The sequence below is a fragment of the Lactuca sativa genome, chromosome 8 (assembly GCF_002870075.4).
Source record: "Lactuca sativa cultivar Salinas chromosome 8, Lsat_Salinas_v11, whole genome shotgun sequence".
Classification (NCBI taxonomy): Eukaryota; Viridiplantae; Streptophyta; class Magnoliopsida; order Asterales; family Asteraceae; genus Lactuca; species Lactuca sativa.
In genome coordinates, this window is record NC_056630.2 from 75,103,868 (window position 1) to 75,120,430 (window position 16,563).

The following is a 16,563-nucleotide window of genomic DNA, read 5'->3' on the forward strand; positions in this document are numbered from 1 at the left end:
CCTCCAACATTTTCCTTTCTTTTAGCTTCTAGGCCCGATTTCCGCTCCAGTCTTTTCTTTTGTGCTTTATCGACAACGAATAGCTGCAAAACATAATTCAAAGCATTATGACTACTTTTTAGTTCTAAAAGAGAATAATAAAGGCCAAAATATTAAAATCTAATGTATAAAAATATATATATATATATAAATACACATATCAATCCTACATAGTATAGTGATAAGACCCACCTTGCAGAAGAAGTCAACACTTAACGACTCTCTCAGCCAATGAACGGGTGTTTTATACACCTCCAAATAAACAACACAAGGTAAACCCTTAGGGAAACTTAATGCATTAATCCCTTAATTCTTTAATCCATCCATTCCAACTTTCCCAAGGGATTTCTTACTCCCAAAACATTCTAAAAATTGATGCTTTGTAGACATGCATGTTCAACACATTTCTTGAGGTTACGATGGTCAAAATGATGAAAAATGGAACCACAATCACATGCATGGATTTAAAACATAGCTATGCCACAAGGGCCTTCGTCTTCCTTCCAAATGCACCAAATCACCAAAGGTAAGCTAAAAAAGTGGAGAAGATGGTGTTAGGGTTTGCTTTAAGGTTCTTAAGGGTGATGGAGGTTGGAAATGATGCCCTAAATTTGAGGTTAGGGGTTTAAATATGGGGGAAACCCTACAAGATCATAGGCTTGGACTGCGGCTATCATTACATCGTAACCATACTCTTGTCATGCCATGACATCCATCCAAAAACACTTTCACCTATTTGTTATGCTACGTCGTGACAGTCTTCTTGTCACGCCATGACCAATAGTTTTCCTCAAAACCGTGCCTTTGACTCCTTTATGCAATACATTGATCCATTATGGGATACGGGTGTTACAAATCTCCCCCTCTAAAATTAGATTTTGTCCTTTAAATGATTCCTTTCATGTATCTCCTTAATCTAAAACATGATTCGACAATGCATGAACTACTAGAATCCCTTTTAACACTGAAAAACAAAGACACCTCACATAGACAAGCACCTTCCGACACTGCTACCAAGCCAAAACTTAGTAGAAAACACGCAAACTATCAAAGAAACGAACACCAACAAACCATAATTAGCCATAAAGAGAAGGACTAACTACTTCACTCGAAACATGAAAACTCTAAATTATCCCCGACCACCAGACGTACAGAAACCACCCGATCTGAAACCATGTTGACCACAATCCACAATTTGAGCCGACCAAAACCTCCATGGTCCTATGTCGTCCTTCTGATAATTGTAAACAAATTTCATGACCACCCGCCAATGTCGGCAACCATGAACTTGAATATAAAGGCGACTCCCATTACGAGTCCCAACCACTAGAGCTACACCAACGTATACATCAATCATGTTGATTGAAGAATTCACATGTTCGATCTGCTCAAGACTTTCCTAGTCCCTTGTTGATTTAGTAATAAATTGAAACACATAAATCCTTGTCCAATTGCTAAAGTTGGCAACCTTACACACAGTCGCACCACACAACTCCAACTAAGAGCCTAACTTAAAAAGTCTATCCTAGCCTATCTTTCAACACGACTCCAATAGACCTCTATTCCAAACAAAGGACGACTGACCAACCAAAAATGATCAACAACAAGTTTGTTTCACTCGACCCAACTTGTAGTCTTACATCGCACTCGACCCAACTCAGCCAACGGTCTACCTCAACTATATGAATGTTGTGGCCATCCCACATTCTTACAACCACTCTTGTAATAGCCTATCTCAACTTTATGAATGATACAGTCCAAGCCATAGTCTTATAACACTCCTACAATAGCCTATCTCATTCTAGTACATGCTACAGACTAAACTATAGTCTTACAACACACCCATAACGGCCTATCTTATCCTAGTGAACTCTACGTCCAAATCGTAGTCTTACAACACTCCTGCAATTACCAGGCCAACCCCATGGTCTTGCCAACAACATACAAGGATACTTAGCCAAAATCAACATGATCTGAATCCCCTAGCCTGACAGACCCTATTAGGCGCTCAAGTTGTGTTTCGAACCCCAAGCCTTAATCCGACAAGAACAAGCAGAGAGGCCCTTGGACAACCCTCCACTTGAACATAGTCATTAACCCAAAATGCATTGTTGTTGATGCTCCATGTCTTCGGACGAGATAACTTTGACTTTTCAACACCCGCTTCCCCAATTACAGCTGACTAATTATCCCTTGCATAAGCTTCAATTCAACCAAAATCCGCTTGACCTTGGATATGAAACTTCAAATTGGAACACACTTGGAATATTTCCTTTAATCCCATGCAATTCTACCCCACTTGGATTCAGCTACACCCTGAGAAATTTATAACCATTCGAATTACCAAGCTAACCTGAATTTCACTACTTGATTCTTAACATCTACGCTTGACATTACTAGGCACAAGAGATACCGATGAATCCCTTGATCAATATCGCTGCAGCGTCTGGACTCTACTTTTCAAGACCTCCACCAACCCGATCTTGAAAGAATAAAGATTCCATGACCATACGATCAAGGGTACACATGCATCAAAAGAAAAAAAATTGTACTGCACAAAACTTGATGAAAGATTGATGCATTCATAGCACCTTCCATTGATACAACTCCAAAATCCTCAAAAAATCTCAATTGATGACAAAATGAATTAACCAACTACTGAAAATGGACATATAACCAATCAAATGGTTCACTGTCTACTGAACAAAACCCATATGAAAATAACCATACCAACTCTAAAGTTGGTTGATGGATCAACAACCGTTGTTCTCCTTACTAAAGATAATGGTTGGTACAACGAGCTAACCAACCCTTCAACTGACATTCGACCTGAGTGGCTCAAGTATCTCTTAACCTAATCTTTGGTGTCCCTAAAGGCATGATCCTAACAAAAACTAATCCTGCACTAGCGGCCATCAGTAATCCTCAATGTAGCTGGAGCAGGTGCCTTCATCTCTCCACTTGTTAGTATCGGGCAGTCGGCTTTCTTGTGGCCCACTTGGTTTTAGTGAAAACAGATCAGACTCGATCCCTGGGGGCAATCCCAGCCAATATGACCAATCTCTCCGCAATTGTAGCAGCTCAAACCTACTGCTTAACACGCTCCAACGTACGGTTTCTAGCTCTTGTTGTACTGGCCCTGACCATGTTGGCTGCTAGCTTGTGAAACGAAAGTATTGGGCTTCTTTGCTGAGCCCTCTATTGACTGAAGTGAAACTGACTTCCGCTTCGTCCGAAGCTCCAACTCAATCTCTCCCTCCAAGTCTCTGGCAATCATATCCTCCAAGGTCTAACAACTCGACATGCTCACAAACTCCCGTATGTCATCCCTCAACATATCAAGATACCTCATCTTTTTCATCTCTTCACCTACAACATACTGTGGAAACAGAAAAGCCCTTTCCCATGAACGTTTCAGTGATCTCCGCCATAGTCTCCATCGTTTGGCCAAGGTCATGAAACTCCCTCGCCAACTATTGTACCTTAATGGCAGGTGCAACCTCCACCTTGAATTTCCAAAACATGGTTACCATGACCTCAGATCCCAAGGCATGACTAACCTCCTCCCACCAGTCACATGCTTCATCCCTCAGAAGGCAAGATGCAAACCTTACCTTCAACCCCTTATGCTAGAAACTCATCCCTTGGAATCCTTGTGACTTTCCTTGATTCGAGTATGGATCTTGTGCTTTTAGTAGTATGTTCCCAATAATACCTTCCACACCTATGCATACTTTCCTTAAGAATTTTCATGAATCCTCTAAGTCACCCCCTAAAAAATCGCTAAACAGCGCACCCTTTGAACTAAATCACTTCTTAGGCTCTCCTACGGTTCCCACCTCACCCTGCCCCCAGATGCTAAAAGCCTCCTACTAATGTCAACTAACTACTTCATGAATACAATTACATGCAATAAAACTTAAATAATTTTTCGACTAAAAGATCCACCTCTACAATAGTTAGAATCAAACGAGAGCTGCGTAATAGAGCCAAATCAATCATTCTAAAACTATTTAACCTTTGTGGCATGCAACTTAACATATTCATTTAATAGTTAACTAACATCAATATAAGTCCTACAAAGCACAAAGCATATAACATTTGAGCAACAAAACTAAATAGGCAAGGCAGCATAAGGCATCTCTCCTAACAGACATTCTAGCATGCAATCCCAAGCAGCTCCTTATTCTCACTCCTAACATGCATATCATACTATAACACATATAACATATCAACATGTATGGGTATTTTGGGAATCACTTACTTGAGCTCGGATTATTGCAAGCATCACACCCCTTTCTTTGTTAAAAAAATTAGAAAATTTATTTTCTTTCAAAAAGATAAAAATACTTAATTTGAGTACAAACACATTGGAGAGTGTGTTCGAATCCCTCAAACCAAGGCTTTGATACCAACTTGCAATCTCCTAAAAGTACCAATAAAAATTATTCATTTTTTTAAACCATCAATACCATACAACATATGTTCCAAACCCATTTAAAGTAAAGTGTATCTTTCAACATCAGAGAAAAACAATAATAATCAGTGTTGAAAAATCCATCAGGGGATGCTGTGCAGTCAATTCAGACCTTCCATTTGGAACTGGGAGTACCTAAAAAGATTTAAAAAGCAAAACCATAACCACAAAGCTTAGCGAGTCCCCCAAAATACCACATCCCATACATAAGTAGTGCATGCTATGGACCAAGTCATAGTCTTATGTGACATCCCCAATTTCACGGTCAGAAAAGACCGGTTTGTTTATGCTTTGTTTTAAAATCAGAGTTATCTTTTAAAGAAAACAGTTGCGGAATTTGTCCCAAAAAAATAGGATAAGCATTTATCAAAGCATTTCTTTTAAGAAATGTATTTTCATTAAATAACAAAATCTCGGAATGTCATGTTCCGATACAGACCAAAAGCATAAACAGTATAAAATAGACCTTACAACAATTCTTTATAACTACTGATCTATAATCCAAAACCTCTTGTCAAGTCCCCCAACTTATACTCTTGTGTCATTACCTGTAATGCAAAGAAAACTAAGTGGGTCAGGCTTGGGAGCCTGATGAGCATATAGGGTTTTCAACCCAAAATAATATAATTATTATATTTAATCATCAAACAATCAACTCAATTACCCATCCCCGTTATCTTCTTTATTTCTTAAGGTTTTACCCTAAGAATCACCTATCCTTCATTCATTCATTCCTAAAGATTGACTTTAAGAAATAGACACAAATTCCACTATTACTTAAGGCGCATCTACCAACTTTATCATTTAAGCGCCTCTGCCAGGATTACGACATTCACTATTAGGCGCATCTGCTAACATTATCCTTTAAGCGCATCTGCCATGATTACGACATTCACTATTTGGCGCATCTGCCGACCTTATCATATAAGCGCATCTGCCAGGATTATCCTATAAGCGCATCTGCTAGTATTATGACATTCTCTATTTGGCGCATCTGCCGACGTTATGCTTAAGCGCATCTGCTAGCATTATGACATTCTCTATTTGGCGCGTCTGCCGACATTATGCTTAAGTGCATCTGCTAGAATTATGACATTCTCTATTTGGTGCATCTGCCGACGTTATGCTTAAGTGCATCTGCTAGCATTATGACATTCTCTATTTGGCGCGTCTGCCGACATTATGCTTAAGCGCATCTGCTAGCATTATGACATTCTCTATTTGGCGCATCTGCCGACATTATCCTATAAGCGCATCTGCCAGGATTAGGACATTCACTACTTGGTGCATCTACCGATATTATTCTTAAGCGCATCTGCTAGTATTATGACATTCTCTAATTGGTGCATATGCCAATATCATTCTTAATCATCTTTCATACCTCATCATTTTATCACATACCAACTCTCTCATCTACCCATGTACTACCCAACATATTTGTAGATATAAAATACATATACAGTTTAACTCATTTAAAAACTATATAAAACATCCATTCCACACTCATCTCAAATAAGCAAACAATGTATAAACACATAGCACATATTTCACATCAAATACTTAAATATTTATGTGTTAGAAGAAAGTAACCACACACTCACCCAAAACATACACTTAATACATTCAAACAATACTTGTATTAAAATTGTGTTTATGAAAGGGACTATACACTCACTTGATTAGACGATGCACAGACAACACTACGACTCTTCAAGTAGATATTCTTCGATGAAACCGGGATATCTTCACACACCGGGTTTCTTGCGGACAGAGTTGCGGCTCGGAAACTCTTTTCTTCTCGGAATCTTCAGGTTTCGGGGTTGATACCGGGGCTTCGGGGGGTACTTCTTTGCACATAAATCGATGCAATACAGGTGAGAGATGAGAGAATGAGCAACCAAACTCGGCTGGCCCTTCAAATCTATTTATAGGGCAAAATCTGCCCTTGCCACGTCGTGGCACCTTTTTCCACGTCGTGGGCTTAGTCGTCACTACATGCGTCATCGCAAGTTGTATCTGGGGGACTCCCGGAGGTGTCAGAAGACTAGCCACGTCGTGACACTGCTTGCCACATCGTGGTATCTGACAGTTTTGGGGTTTCGCGCCCCGAACTTCAGAAATTCATAACTTTCGCATACGAACTCCGTTTTCGACGTTCTTTATATCGACGCGAAGGTGAGATTATGCTCTACAACTCTCGTTTAGACTCCATTGGCTAGTTTTGACTTTATTTTTAATATATTATAATTATATTACTTATATATTATTTTTAGTAGGCCGAGACAGGAAAACTCCGTTATAAACTCATAACTCCTTCGTCTGACATCCGTTTTCGTCCGTCTTTCCGTCGTTGCACTACTATCGATGAGATCTTCAATTCTCATTTAGATTGTTTTGTATAAATATCGCTCTAACGTAAATTCACTATTTACGTCGCGCTGTGTCGTGCCGGTTCTGTCGCGAAACTTCGACAGGTCATAACTTCTTCGTTATAACTCCGATTTCGACGTTCTTTATATATTCGAAAACCTCGTGACATAAACTACATCTTAGTTAAGATTACTCCTTCTAAATAATCTTTCCAAAAAAAAGTCATTTTTGACGCTTATCGTCTCTAAATTGACTAGTCCTGATCTACGGGCGTTACATCTTACAATTGCTTCTTGTCATGGGTCAAATCATGGTCTTTCCTTGCAATGTCAAGGGCTAGATATGGGTCTTACATACAAGTGTAATGGGCCACTACCTGGTCTTGTATGCAAGTATCAAAAAGAAAACTAGCATCCTACATGATGTCAGGGGTAAGGATCTGATGTTAAATACATTTAACAAGGGCTAGATCGTGGTCTTTTATACAATTATCAGGGGTCAACTCTTCATATTTCATATATTTGCCAAGGTCACACCCCGTTCTTCCATGCAAGTATCACAAAAACAACTAGCATCCTACATAGAACTATGCTCTATTTTATGATTTGTATTTTTTTAGATTTTTTTTTCCAATTTTTTTAAGGTGTCCTCACGAGTCCTCACTTTAAAATGAGTCCTCATCCGATCATCTCTCTCTCTCTCTCTCTCTCTCTCTCTCTATATATATATATATATATATATATATATATATATATATATATATATATATATATATATGAAGAACGAGAGTGTATTCTACTAGAATACACTCTCATTTTTCTAGATATGAATTCATTCTGAAAGAATATTATTGTTGACATTAATGACGAATTTAATTAGTTTCCATAAAAATGAATTATAAATATGGATATCATTTAATATACATATAATTAATACTAAATTCCTATTGGTGCATTCAAGCACACAATAGATGTGAGAAATATGTGAACTTACCCCCCTCTATATATATATATATATATATATATATATATATATATATATATATATATATATATATATATATATATATAGGGTTAGGTTATTTTGTTCTAACTATCTATTGTGCGTATGTAGGATTGATTCTGGACCAATCATTTTAATTATTTTAAGAAACTAATTAATGCATATTACATGTTCAAGATATAATAAGTATTAATTAAATATTCAGCATTTAATATGCATTAATTAATTTCTTAAAATAAATGAAATGATTGGTTTAGAATCAATCCTACATGCACACAATATATAGTAGAAAATCTTGAACCTAACTCTCTCTCTCTCTCTCTCTCTCTCTCTCTCTATATATATATATATATATATATATATATATATATATATATATATATATATATATATATATATATATATATATATATATATATATATATATATATATATATATATATATATATATATCATAATCGATGTATTTAAGAAGCTACTGTAATTAGATTAAAGTTAGAATAGTTCTCATAATTTAATTTGGTGTATCCTAACATATGCATTTCTCTTGTTTTCTCAATGTAATGTATGTTTTCAACAATAATAAAAACATGACGTTTCGTATGTTGAATTCATAGATAGCATTAGATCATTCATTGAAGAGGTTTTTCCAAATAAAATCATGTTATAATCAAGATCAAACCATATATTGTAGTTTTTTTTTCTAGTTAATTAAATTGTTATATCGCTTTTTTTAATACTTTCTTTTTTTGATGATTTTTTAAAGAGAAATTAAATATCTTTCTACTTTTTGTTACTACAAATCTTCCTACGCAATTAAATGATGACATGTGTCACATATAATGTTCATTTAATGATATTTTAATATAATAAAATGACACATGTCATCATTTAATTGGGTAGGAGGATTTGTAGGAACAAAAGTAGGAGGATATTTAATTTCTCTTTTTTAAAATTAAGGGTAAGTTCGTTTATAAGTAGAATTTATGTCGTATTAGAGTTATATTTTAGACAAAACTACAAAATGGTCCCTGTAGTATGTATTTTTCTGGATTTTCGTCCAAAACTCGATTTTTTTGGGTTTGTGGTCTTTTTGATCATGTTTCTATATGAAAACGATCCTCGTTAAACATAAAACGACTAATATGCTCTTTTAATATGTTTTCATCATTTTCTTAAACACTTGTATCTTTTATTTTAATATTAATATAATAATAAATAAAGTGAGTCTCCCTCTCTCTCCGTCTCTCTCTCTCTCATTCATCATGTACCACATCGAATATGAATTAAGTTCATCAACAAACTTCATATATGGCATTCAACAAACACCCATTCTTCATTCCACCCTCATTTTTATCTGATTTCCACTAAAATTTATTGTTCTTCACATTTTTTTCAACAGAAGGACAAATTTAACTTTTCTTTAGATTAAATGCTTTGACCATTTTGATTTGTTCCATGAACCCAAAATTCATCGAAACAAAAAGCTTAAATCTTTCAACCAAACAAAAAACATACATACACATAAACAAAAAACCCAACTGAACAAAAAAAAAAACCCTACTAAACCCTTCATCTCCATCTACCATCAACCTGTATACAAATTCAAGTAATGAACTTCTCAGAAAACCTGCTTCATTTAAGCACTTCCTATTTATAAATTTTACTAGGGTTCTTCATGTAATGGAATAAAAGTGTCATGTAATACAGGTATTACAGAGTCAATACGAGTTGTATTGAAATATCCATTTGTTGATAACCACGATCTGATGACCGGAGGTGACACTCGATAGAATTTTGTGAACTGCCATGATTCTGAGGATCTGAGGGCGATGCTTACACAATAATTATCATTGAGATTGAGCAAATTAAAATGATCTAGACAACATTTTTACAAAGAAATCAAAACACGAAGATGAAATTGATAACATATTAACATAACATTTCATCATAAGTGGGTATTACAGTGTTATTAGGAGTGGATTGATCGAAGATAAAAACTTAAATAGAGAAAATGGAAGTGAATCTCATTAGAAATTTCGATGAGAGAGAGAGAGAGAACCCCACTTTATTTATCATAATATTAATATTAAAATAAAAGATAAAAGTGTTTAAGAAAATAAGGAAAACAAATTGATATATTAGTCATTTTAAGTTTAACATGATTATTTCCACATAGAAACATAATAAAATGACAACAAAGCAAAAAAAAAAAATCAAGTTTTGGGCGAAAACCCAAAAAAATACATATCACATAGACCAATTTTACAGTTTTATCTATATTGTATTTTGCATTTTCCCTGTATGATTAAATTTTCCATAAATATTTTTAAACAAAAATAAAGACATGTGTAGCACAACTACTTGTAAACTACAAGTTAGTAACTTATAGCCAGAAGCAGAAAGTTGTAACTAGCAACTATTATTTATGTTCTAAAAAATATAAATATATAAAATTAATTAAAACTATAAAAATAATCGGTTTTTTAATGTATAAAGTTAATTAAAGACTAAACTGCAAATTTGGTCCATGTGGTTAGCAAAAAAATGTGGATGGAGTCCAAAAAGTTTCCAACTTGAACCACTGGTCCAAAATCATAAACTTTCATGGATTTGGTCCCTGAACAATTTGAAATGACTCTTTTACCCTTTTGATTTGTTTTTTTCTATTTTCTTTATTAATTTAGTATTTAAATGTTTAAAAAATAAAATAAAATCCTTACCCATCCATCCCTCTCCACCGGGAACCCCTCCCTCTCTCCCTCACACACACACACACACACACACTCTCTCTCTCTCTCTCTCTACTTGAAGAACCCTCTTTCCCTCATCGTCTTCATCATCCCTTCAAGGACAAAAACACCAGGTAACATAATTTTAGACCCACCTCAAAAAACCTTAAGCTACCATCGTCATTGAAATGATTCCATAGTACTGGAGCAGTTTTTTATCTCACATGGAATTCCCCCAAAAACCAGTTCTCATGAAAAATGGGGTTTCAATCTTCTAAAGCATCTTAACCTACCCTCCCAATTTGTAAACCCCACCCCTCCCTTTCTCTATTGGGTTCATCACACATAAAAACAACCACGAGTTAAAATCCATATCCGCAACAACTTTGGTGGTGAACTTGAGTCATTGTAAGGAATCAGAATCTGTATATTGCACCTTCAAGAAATTGAATCAGAATCTGGAGAGTGGGCCTTCAAGAAATTGAGAAATGGAAATAATGGTTCTGAACAAGTGCTTAAAAATTAGACCTTCATCACATAAATACACTGATGAACACAGAAATTGACACCACATGAGCATCTAAAAACCCTAAAATCTCGGATCTTAACAACTACACACATAAACTGATGGTCGCTTCGCTCTTGGAGGTTTCTCCGATGGTGAAAATCCTTTGCTGGAATGAGAGCCTCAAGAAAGAGAGTAACAGAATGAGGTGTTGGCTTATCAATGTTCTGAATCTGGTTTATCAGTATGTGTATGTGTGTGTTTGTTGAATCAGGAAGAGAGAATGAGAGACACAAGAGAGAGAGAGAGAGGTATGTGTGTGTACATATGTGTGTTTAATCAACATCAGTTTTTCCAAAACTTCATTATGTGTGCTCATATGTGTTGAATCTGCAGAATCTTTTCCCAGAACTTCATTATGCTCATAGTTTATGTATGTGTATCGGTGTGTGATTGTGGATTAAATCAGTAAGAGAGGGGTAGGGTTATCGGCGTAAGAGGTAGGGGTGGGAGGGGTGCTAATAATATTTTCTATTTGCTTTTTTTTTCAACTACTGAATTATTGAAATACATAAAAAAATGGAATAAACAAAATGGAATGACAAAATAGTCTTTTTAAGTAATTTTAAAATTTTCATGGACCAAAACCACAAAAAGTTTCAGTTTTTGGACTAATGATGCAAGTTGAAAACATTTTGGACCTTATCCACACTTTTTGGATAACCACACGGACCAAAAATGCAGTTTTGTCTTAATTAAAAACTATGCTCTAAAAAACTATAAATATGTAAAAGTTAGAGTAAATTACACGAATGGTCCCTATGGTTAGAGTAATTTGCGCGCTTGGTCTCTAACTTATTTTTTTAACTCGGAAGGTCCGTACTGTTTCTTTTTGTTACGTGTTTGGTCCATGTCTTACCTAAAAAGACTACTTTTCCCTTGATTTTTTTAATTTTTTTAAATAAGCACACCCCCAACTCCACCCTATCACCTTACCTTACCTATCCCGTCATTTTTCTCAATTTAAATAATAGTCTTTTTAGGTAAGACAGGGACCAAGCGTGTAACAAAAACAAACAGTAGAGACCAAGCGCGTAACAAAAACAAACAGTATGGACCTTCCGAGTTAAAAAAATAAGTTAGGGACCAAATGCGCAAATTACCCCAAACCATAGGGACCATTCGTGTAATTTACTCTAAAAGTTATTTGAAGTAGCTTTTGGATAGTTTAAAATAAAAGATGAAAAATAATGCTTTCAACGCAGCTTTATTTTTTTTCAAAATTTTTCTAAAAAAAATAAAATGAAACTTTTAAAAACTTTCAACATAACACACCCTAAAAATAAATCAAATAAATAAAATCTCAATTGGCTTCAAATAAATGTTTGATTGCTATGTGATCCCACATTATCCAAAAATGGACACCTAGCCCACTTAAGATGATGGGCTAAAATATTTCTTGATCTCGTCTGACAAGTGACAACAACTTATTCAATTAACAAGTAAAATTTAATCTATTCTTTATTTTACTTCTTGGGAACGAAACTCTTAAGACCTTGTCTGAAATCTTGATCTCCCTTCAAAAAACAAAGAAATCTCGATTTCCCTTTGCCAATTTCCTTCGGATCATCGACTAAGGTAAAAAGTCAAACATAAAATCATCATCTTCTTCCTCAAATCTACTTATTTTCAAGATTCCGTCAGCAGATTAGTAGTAATTACTTCAAACTTTACCCATATAGTTGAATTAGTTTCGTATTTCTACTTGGGATTTTCTTAATCATATACATGTCTCTGTTTCTGTCTGTTCTTGATTAATGTTTGCAATCAGTGAACTGGGAGCTTCGTCTATTGAATTAATGGCAACTTAATTCACTTAAAGATTCGAACTTCGGAATTATCGTGTGATTCTTTTTTGTGGGTAAATTAATTTATGAAGAAATTCTTACTCGAAGTTGCTTAAACTTGTAGATCTTACGTTTTTGAGAAAGATTGGTGTTTTCTTGATGTATGTGCTTTATTATTGCAGCTTAATTCATAAATCAGAATTTAAATATTGTTTTCATGAGATAGATCTTGGTTTTCGTACAATGTCCTATCGATTATAGAAACTTGGAATCATGGATTCTTTCATGTTTCATGTTATTTTTCATTAATCGATGCTAAATGCTTATGTTGATGATAGGTCTTGGGCAAATTCGATAAGCTCAAATGTCTGAAACAAACAACCCCATGCCCTCAAAGGAGCAGGAGGTAAGTTCTCACACATTAGATTTTTGTTAGGGGTAAATTCAAGAAATAGCAAAGTACTTTTATTTATGTGTATTATAGCATCCTACTTTCATTTGTAGTTTTTAATTATTTTTTTTTATCTTATCAAGTCGTTGTAGTTTGAAAAATCTTGTGAATTGTAACATTTTACAATCAATTTTTCCCTTATTAGAACATTATATTTTGAAAAATCTATCCATTTATAAATAGTTTCTTTGAATTCGGATGATATTGTAACATTTTACAATCTATTTATAGCAAGATTTGTGTGTTGTGCAGGAAGCCGTAATCAAGAAAAAGTACGGAGGATTGTTGCCAAAGAAAAACCCTTTGATCTCAAAGGTAAAAGTTTCCTTTTTTTCTTTCTATTTTTTTTTTAAAAAAATTGGGAAGAAAAAAGGGTAATAAAGTTTCAGTTTTGATTTTTGACATCTTTCTTGGTCAAATCTTGGATAGGATCATGACCGGGCTTTTTTCGATTCTGCTGATTGGGCATTGGGAAAGGTAATTGACTAATCAAATTTATCAACTCTAATTTTATAATCTTTTAGCACGAGTAATTATGGAGTAATAACCAAATGTGGTTATTGTTTGTGCAACAGCAAGGATCACAGAAGAGCAAAGGACCTTTAGAGGCACTCCGCCCTAAATTGCAGGTATTTTGATTTTTTTTAATAACTTAGAAATTATAAAACTAGAATAACCAAAAATTACTTCCTAATATAGAAACGTGATTCTCTAATATTTTTTCTTCTATTATCAGCCGACACCACAACAGCAATCCCGCTCAAGGCGATCTGCCTATGCCCCTGCAGGCGAAGAAGGTTGGTTGATCCTTATGTTGAATGGGTAGACTCAACATATAAAGAGGCAGATGAGACTGTGTTTAACCGATGTGGGACATGCTAACACACAGTTTGAGACAGAGGCTCGATGAGATTAGATTATATATGTTGAGCCTTGAGGTGTGCTAGACATATGCTCTGATACCATGTTAGATATGTAAAGTCCTGGGTTTTCTCTCCAAAAGAGCCCTAAAAGGAGAGAGGGTAGACTTTAATATATAGAGGCAGATGGGACACATACTGTGTCCCATCTGTCTATCTGAATATATTGGAGTCTCCACTCTCTTCTTAAGGGCTTTTTTAGAAAGAAAATCCAGAACTATACATATCTAACATGGTATCAGAGCATATGTCTAGCACACCTCAAGGCTCAACATATATAATCTAATCTCATCGAGCCTACGTCTCAAACTGTGTGTTGGTGTGTCCCACATCGGCTAAACACAGTCTCTTTTACCTCTTTATATGTTGAGCTTTGAATCTAGAACTCCCTAACGGTTTAAACATTTTAAACAAATTGCATTTTTTTTTACAGTGGATGGTGGTAATGGAAATCATAATGCCTCGGAGGAGGATATGGATAATGATGAAAAGTCTGATACTAAAGATGAAGACCAACCGATTTAAGTGACTTTGTCATTTTTATGATCGATTGTATGATGCATAATGTTACTAGATATGTGCTTTGGAAACATTTGGTCAGGTTGATGATACTATATATCATATTGTTGTATGTTCGAGAATTTTACCATCAGGCAATAATAAGCTGCTTAATCTTTGTTTGAATTGCTTTTTATTGTTATGCTTCATGCTATATCCATTAGTAAAAGGGTGATTCTAATTCAAGTTGATACAAAGATTTTCCATTTTGGATATTTTATTTCTCATTCTATTAAACTGCATTCATATACCAAAACGTATCTTTTTATAATGTTGTCCATCTTTTTTTAGAACTACAAGCATGTGAGATTCAAATACTGGAAAACTGTATTTTGAGTGTTTAAATCTCAAATGATTAATTATCACTAAACCACGTTGTTCATTTAGTTCATTAACTTTCTTTTTGTAGTGATTAAAGCCCTATATGTGTTTTGAATTGTTGATTTATATATGCTTTGAATTGTTGAAATAGGATTATTAACACAACCGGTTGTGTTGGTAACATTTATATTTTTTTGAACAAGACAAATAAAGTCTTGAGGGTTTAAACGCTAGTCATGCCAAAACAAAGTTGAAGAACTTCATCGATAAAGTTTTGAAAAAGCATTGGGATTTTTTGTGTTTTGCCATTTAGAAGATTAATCAAAATCTTCGATTATATTATATAATTGGATTTAAATAAAAGTACAAATAATTTTTAAAACAAAAATTGCTGAAAACGCTTCTCTTGTAATAATATGTGCTTAATAAAGACACTCTAAAAATTTGCATATGTATTAGTGATATAGGGGTGAGCATTATGATTGATCCTAATCAGGTCTTGAACATTTGAGGAAAAATTATGGACTTGTGAAGGTGTGAAGGCATACTATGTCGGTAGTGGTTCAGTTTTTCCGGTTCTTGTGTTCGTTGAGTTGGTACAATATTAGTTGTGTATGGTACAAGTCATGAAGTAGCAACTAAAAGACTGAAATATTTCAATTTTGATATCCCGATTTCCGTAGGGTTGGGGGGGGGGGGGGGGGGGACTCATTGAATATGAAACAAAAAATGATGAAACTGCAGCCAAACTCAAGTTCAAACTCTAAACTATATGCTAAAAAAAATATTTTGTCAATCCGACTTCAAACGAATAATGTATGCATTTTTTAAAAATTTCATAAATTACAATCTATTGAGGCTTTTAAAATTCCTCTCCAATGCACGAAACCGACCCGACCGAATTGGTAAAAAACCATACCGAATTTGCATTTTCAAAGGAACCAATAACCAGACCAATTCTTGTAAATCAACATTCATCCATTCGGAGGTCCAAACGCACACCCCTATAATTATATATCTTATTTCTTTTGATCTCCCAATGTTGCGATATATACATAATCTGATCTCTCTATATATAAGGAAAATAAATATTTATCTAATTTTGGTGCAGTGGCTAGTCTTACAACTCATTACCGTCTCAATGAAAAGAAAAATTAAATATCCTCTTACATTTTGTTCAAATTATCTTCCTACTCTTATAAAATAACGACATGTGTAATTCACTAATTTTTTCTCTTAATCTTCTTTCTTGCTTTTGACACTTGTCTTAATCTAATGAGTAGGAAGATTAGTGGAAATAAAAGGTATTAGAATATTTGATTTCTCCAACGAAAATTATGA

General features: G+C 34.6%; 1 protein-coding gene across 1 annotated transcript; it reads left to right on the forward strand.

Annotated features, from left to right (window-relative positions):
* The first annotated feature begins 12,607 nt into the window (after nucleotides 1-12,607).
* Nucleotides 12,608-15,027, forward strand: LOC111903120 (uncharacterized). Its single transcript, XM_023898909.2, has 7 exons — nucleotides 12,608-12,763; nucleotides 13,311-13,378; nucleotides 13,676-13,738; nucleotides 13,853-13,900; nucleotides 13,999-14,052; nucleotides 14,160-14,220; nucleotides 14,777-15,027. Exons 2-7 carry the CDS (start codon nucleotides 13,337-13,339, stop codon nucleotides 14,866-14,868), a joined length of 360 nt encoding a protein of 119 aa, XP_023754677.1. The 5' UTR covers nucleotides 12,608-12,763; nucleotides 13,311-13,336; the 3' UTR covers nucleotides 14,869-15,027.
* Nucleotides 15,028-16,563: the final 1,536 nt, after the last annotated feature.

Coding starts and splice junctions, on each gene's coding strand:
- LOC111903120 (XM_023898909.2), top strand. CDS start 13,337: ATGTCTGAAACAAACAACCCCATGCCCTCAAAGGAGCAGGAG. Junction 14,053..14,159: donor CACTCCGCCCTAAATTGCAG/GTATTTTGATTT, acceptor TTCTATTATCAG/CCGACACCACAACAGCAATC. Junction 14,221..14,776: donor TGCCCCTGCAGGCGAAGAAG/GTTGGTTGATCC, acceptor TTTTTTTTACAG/TGGATGGTGGTAATGGAAAT.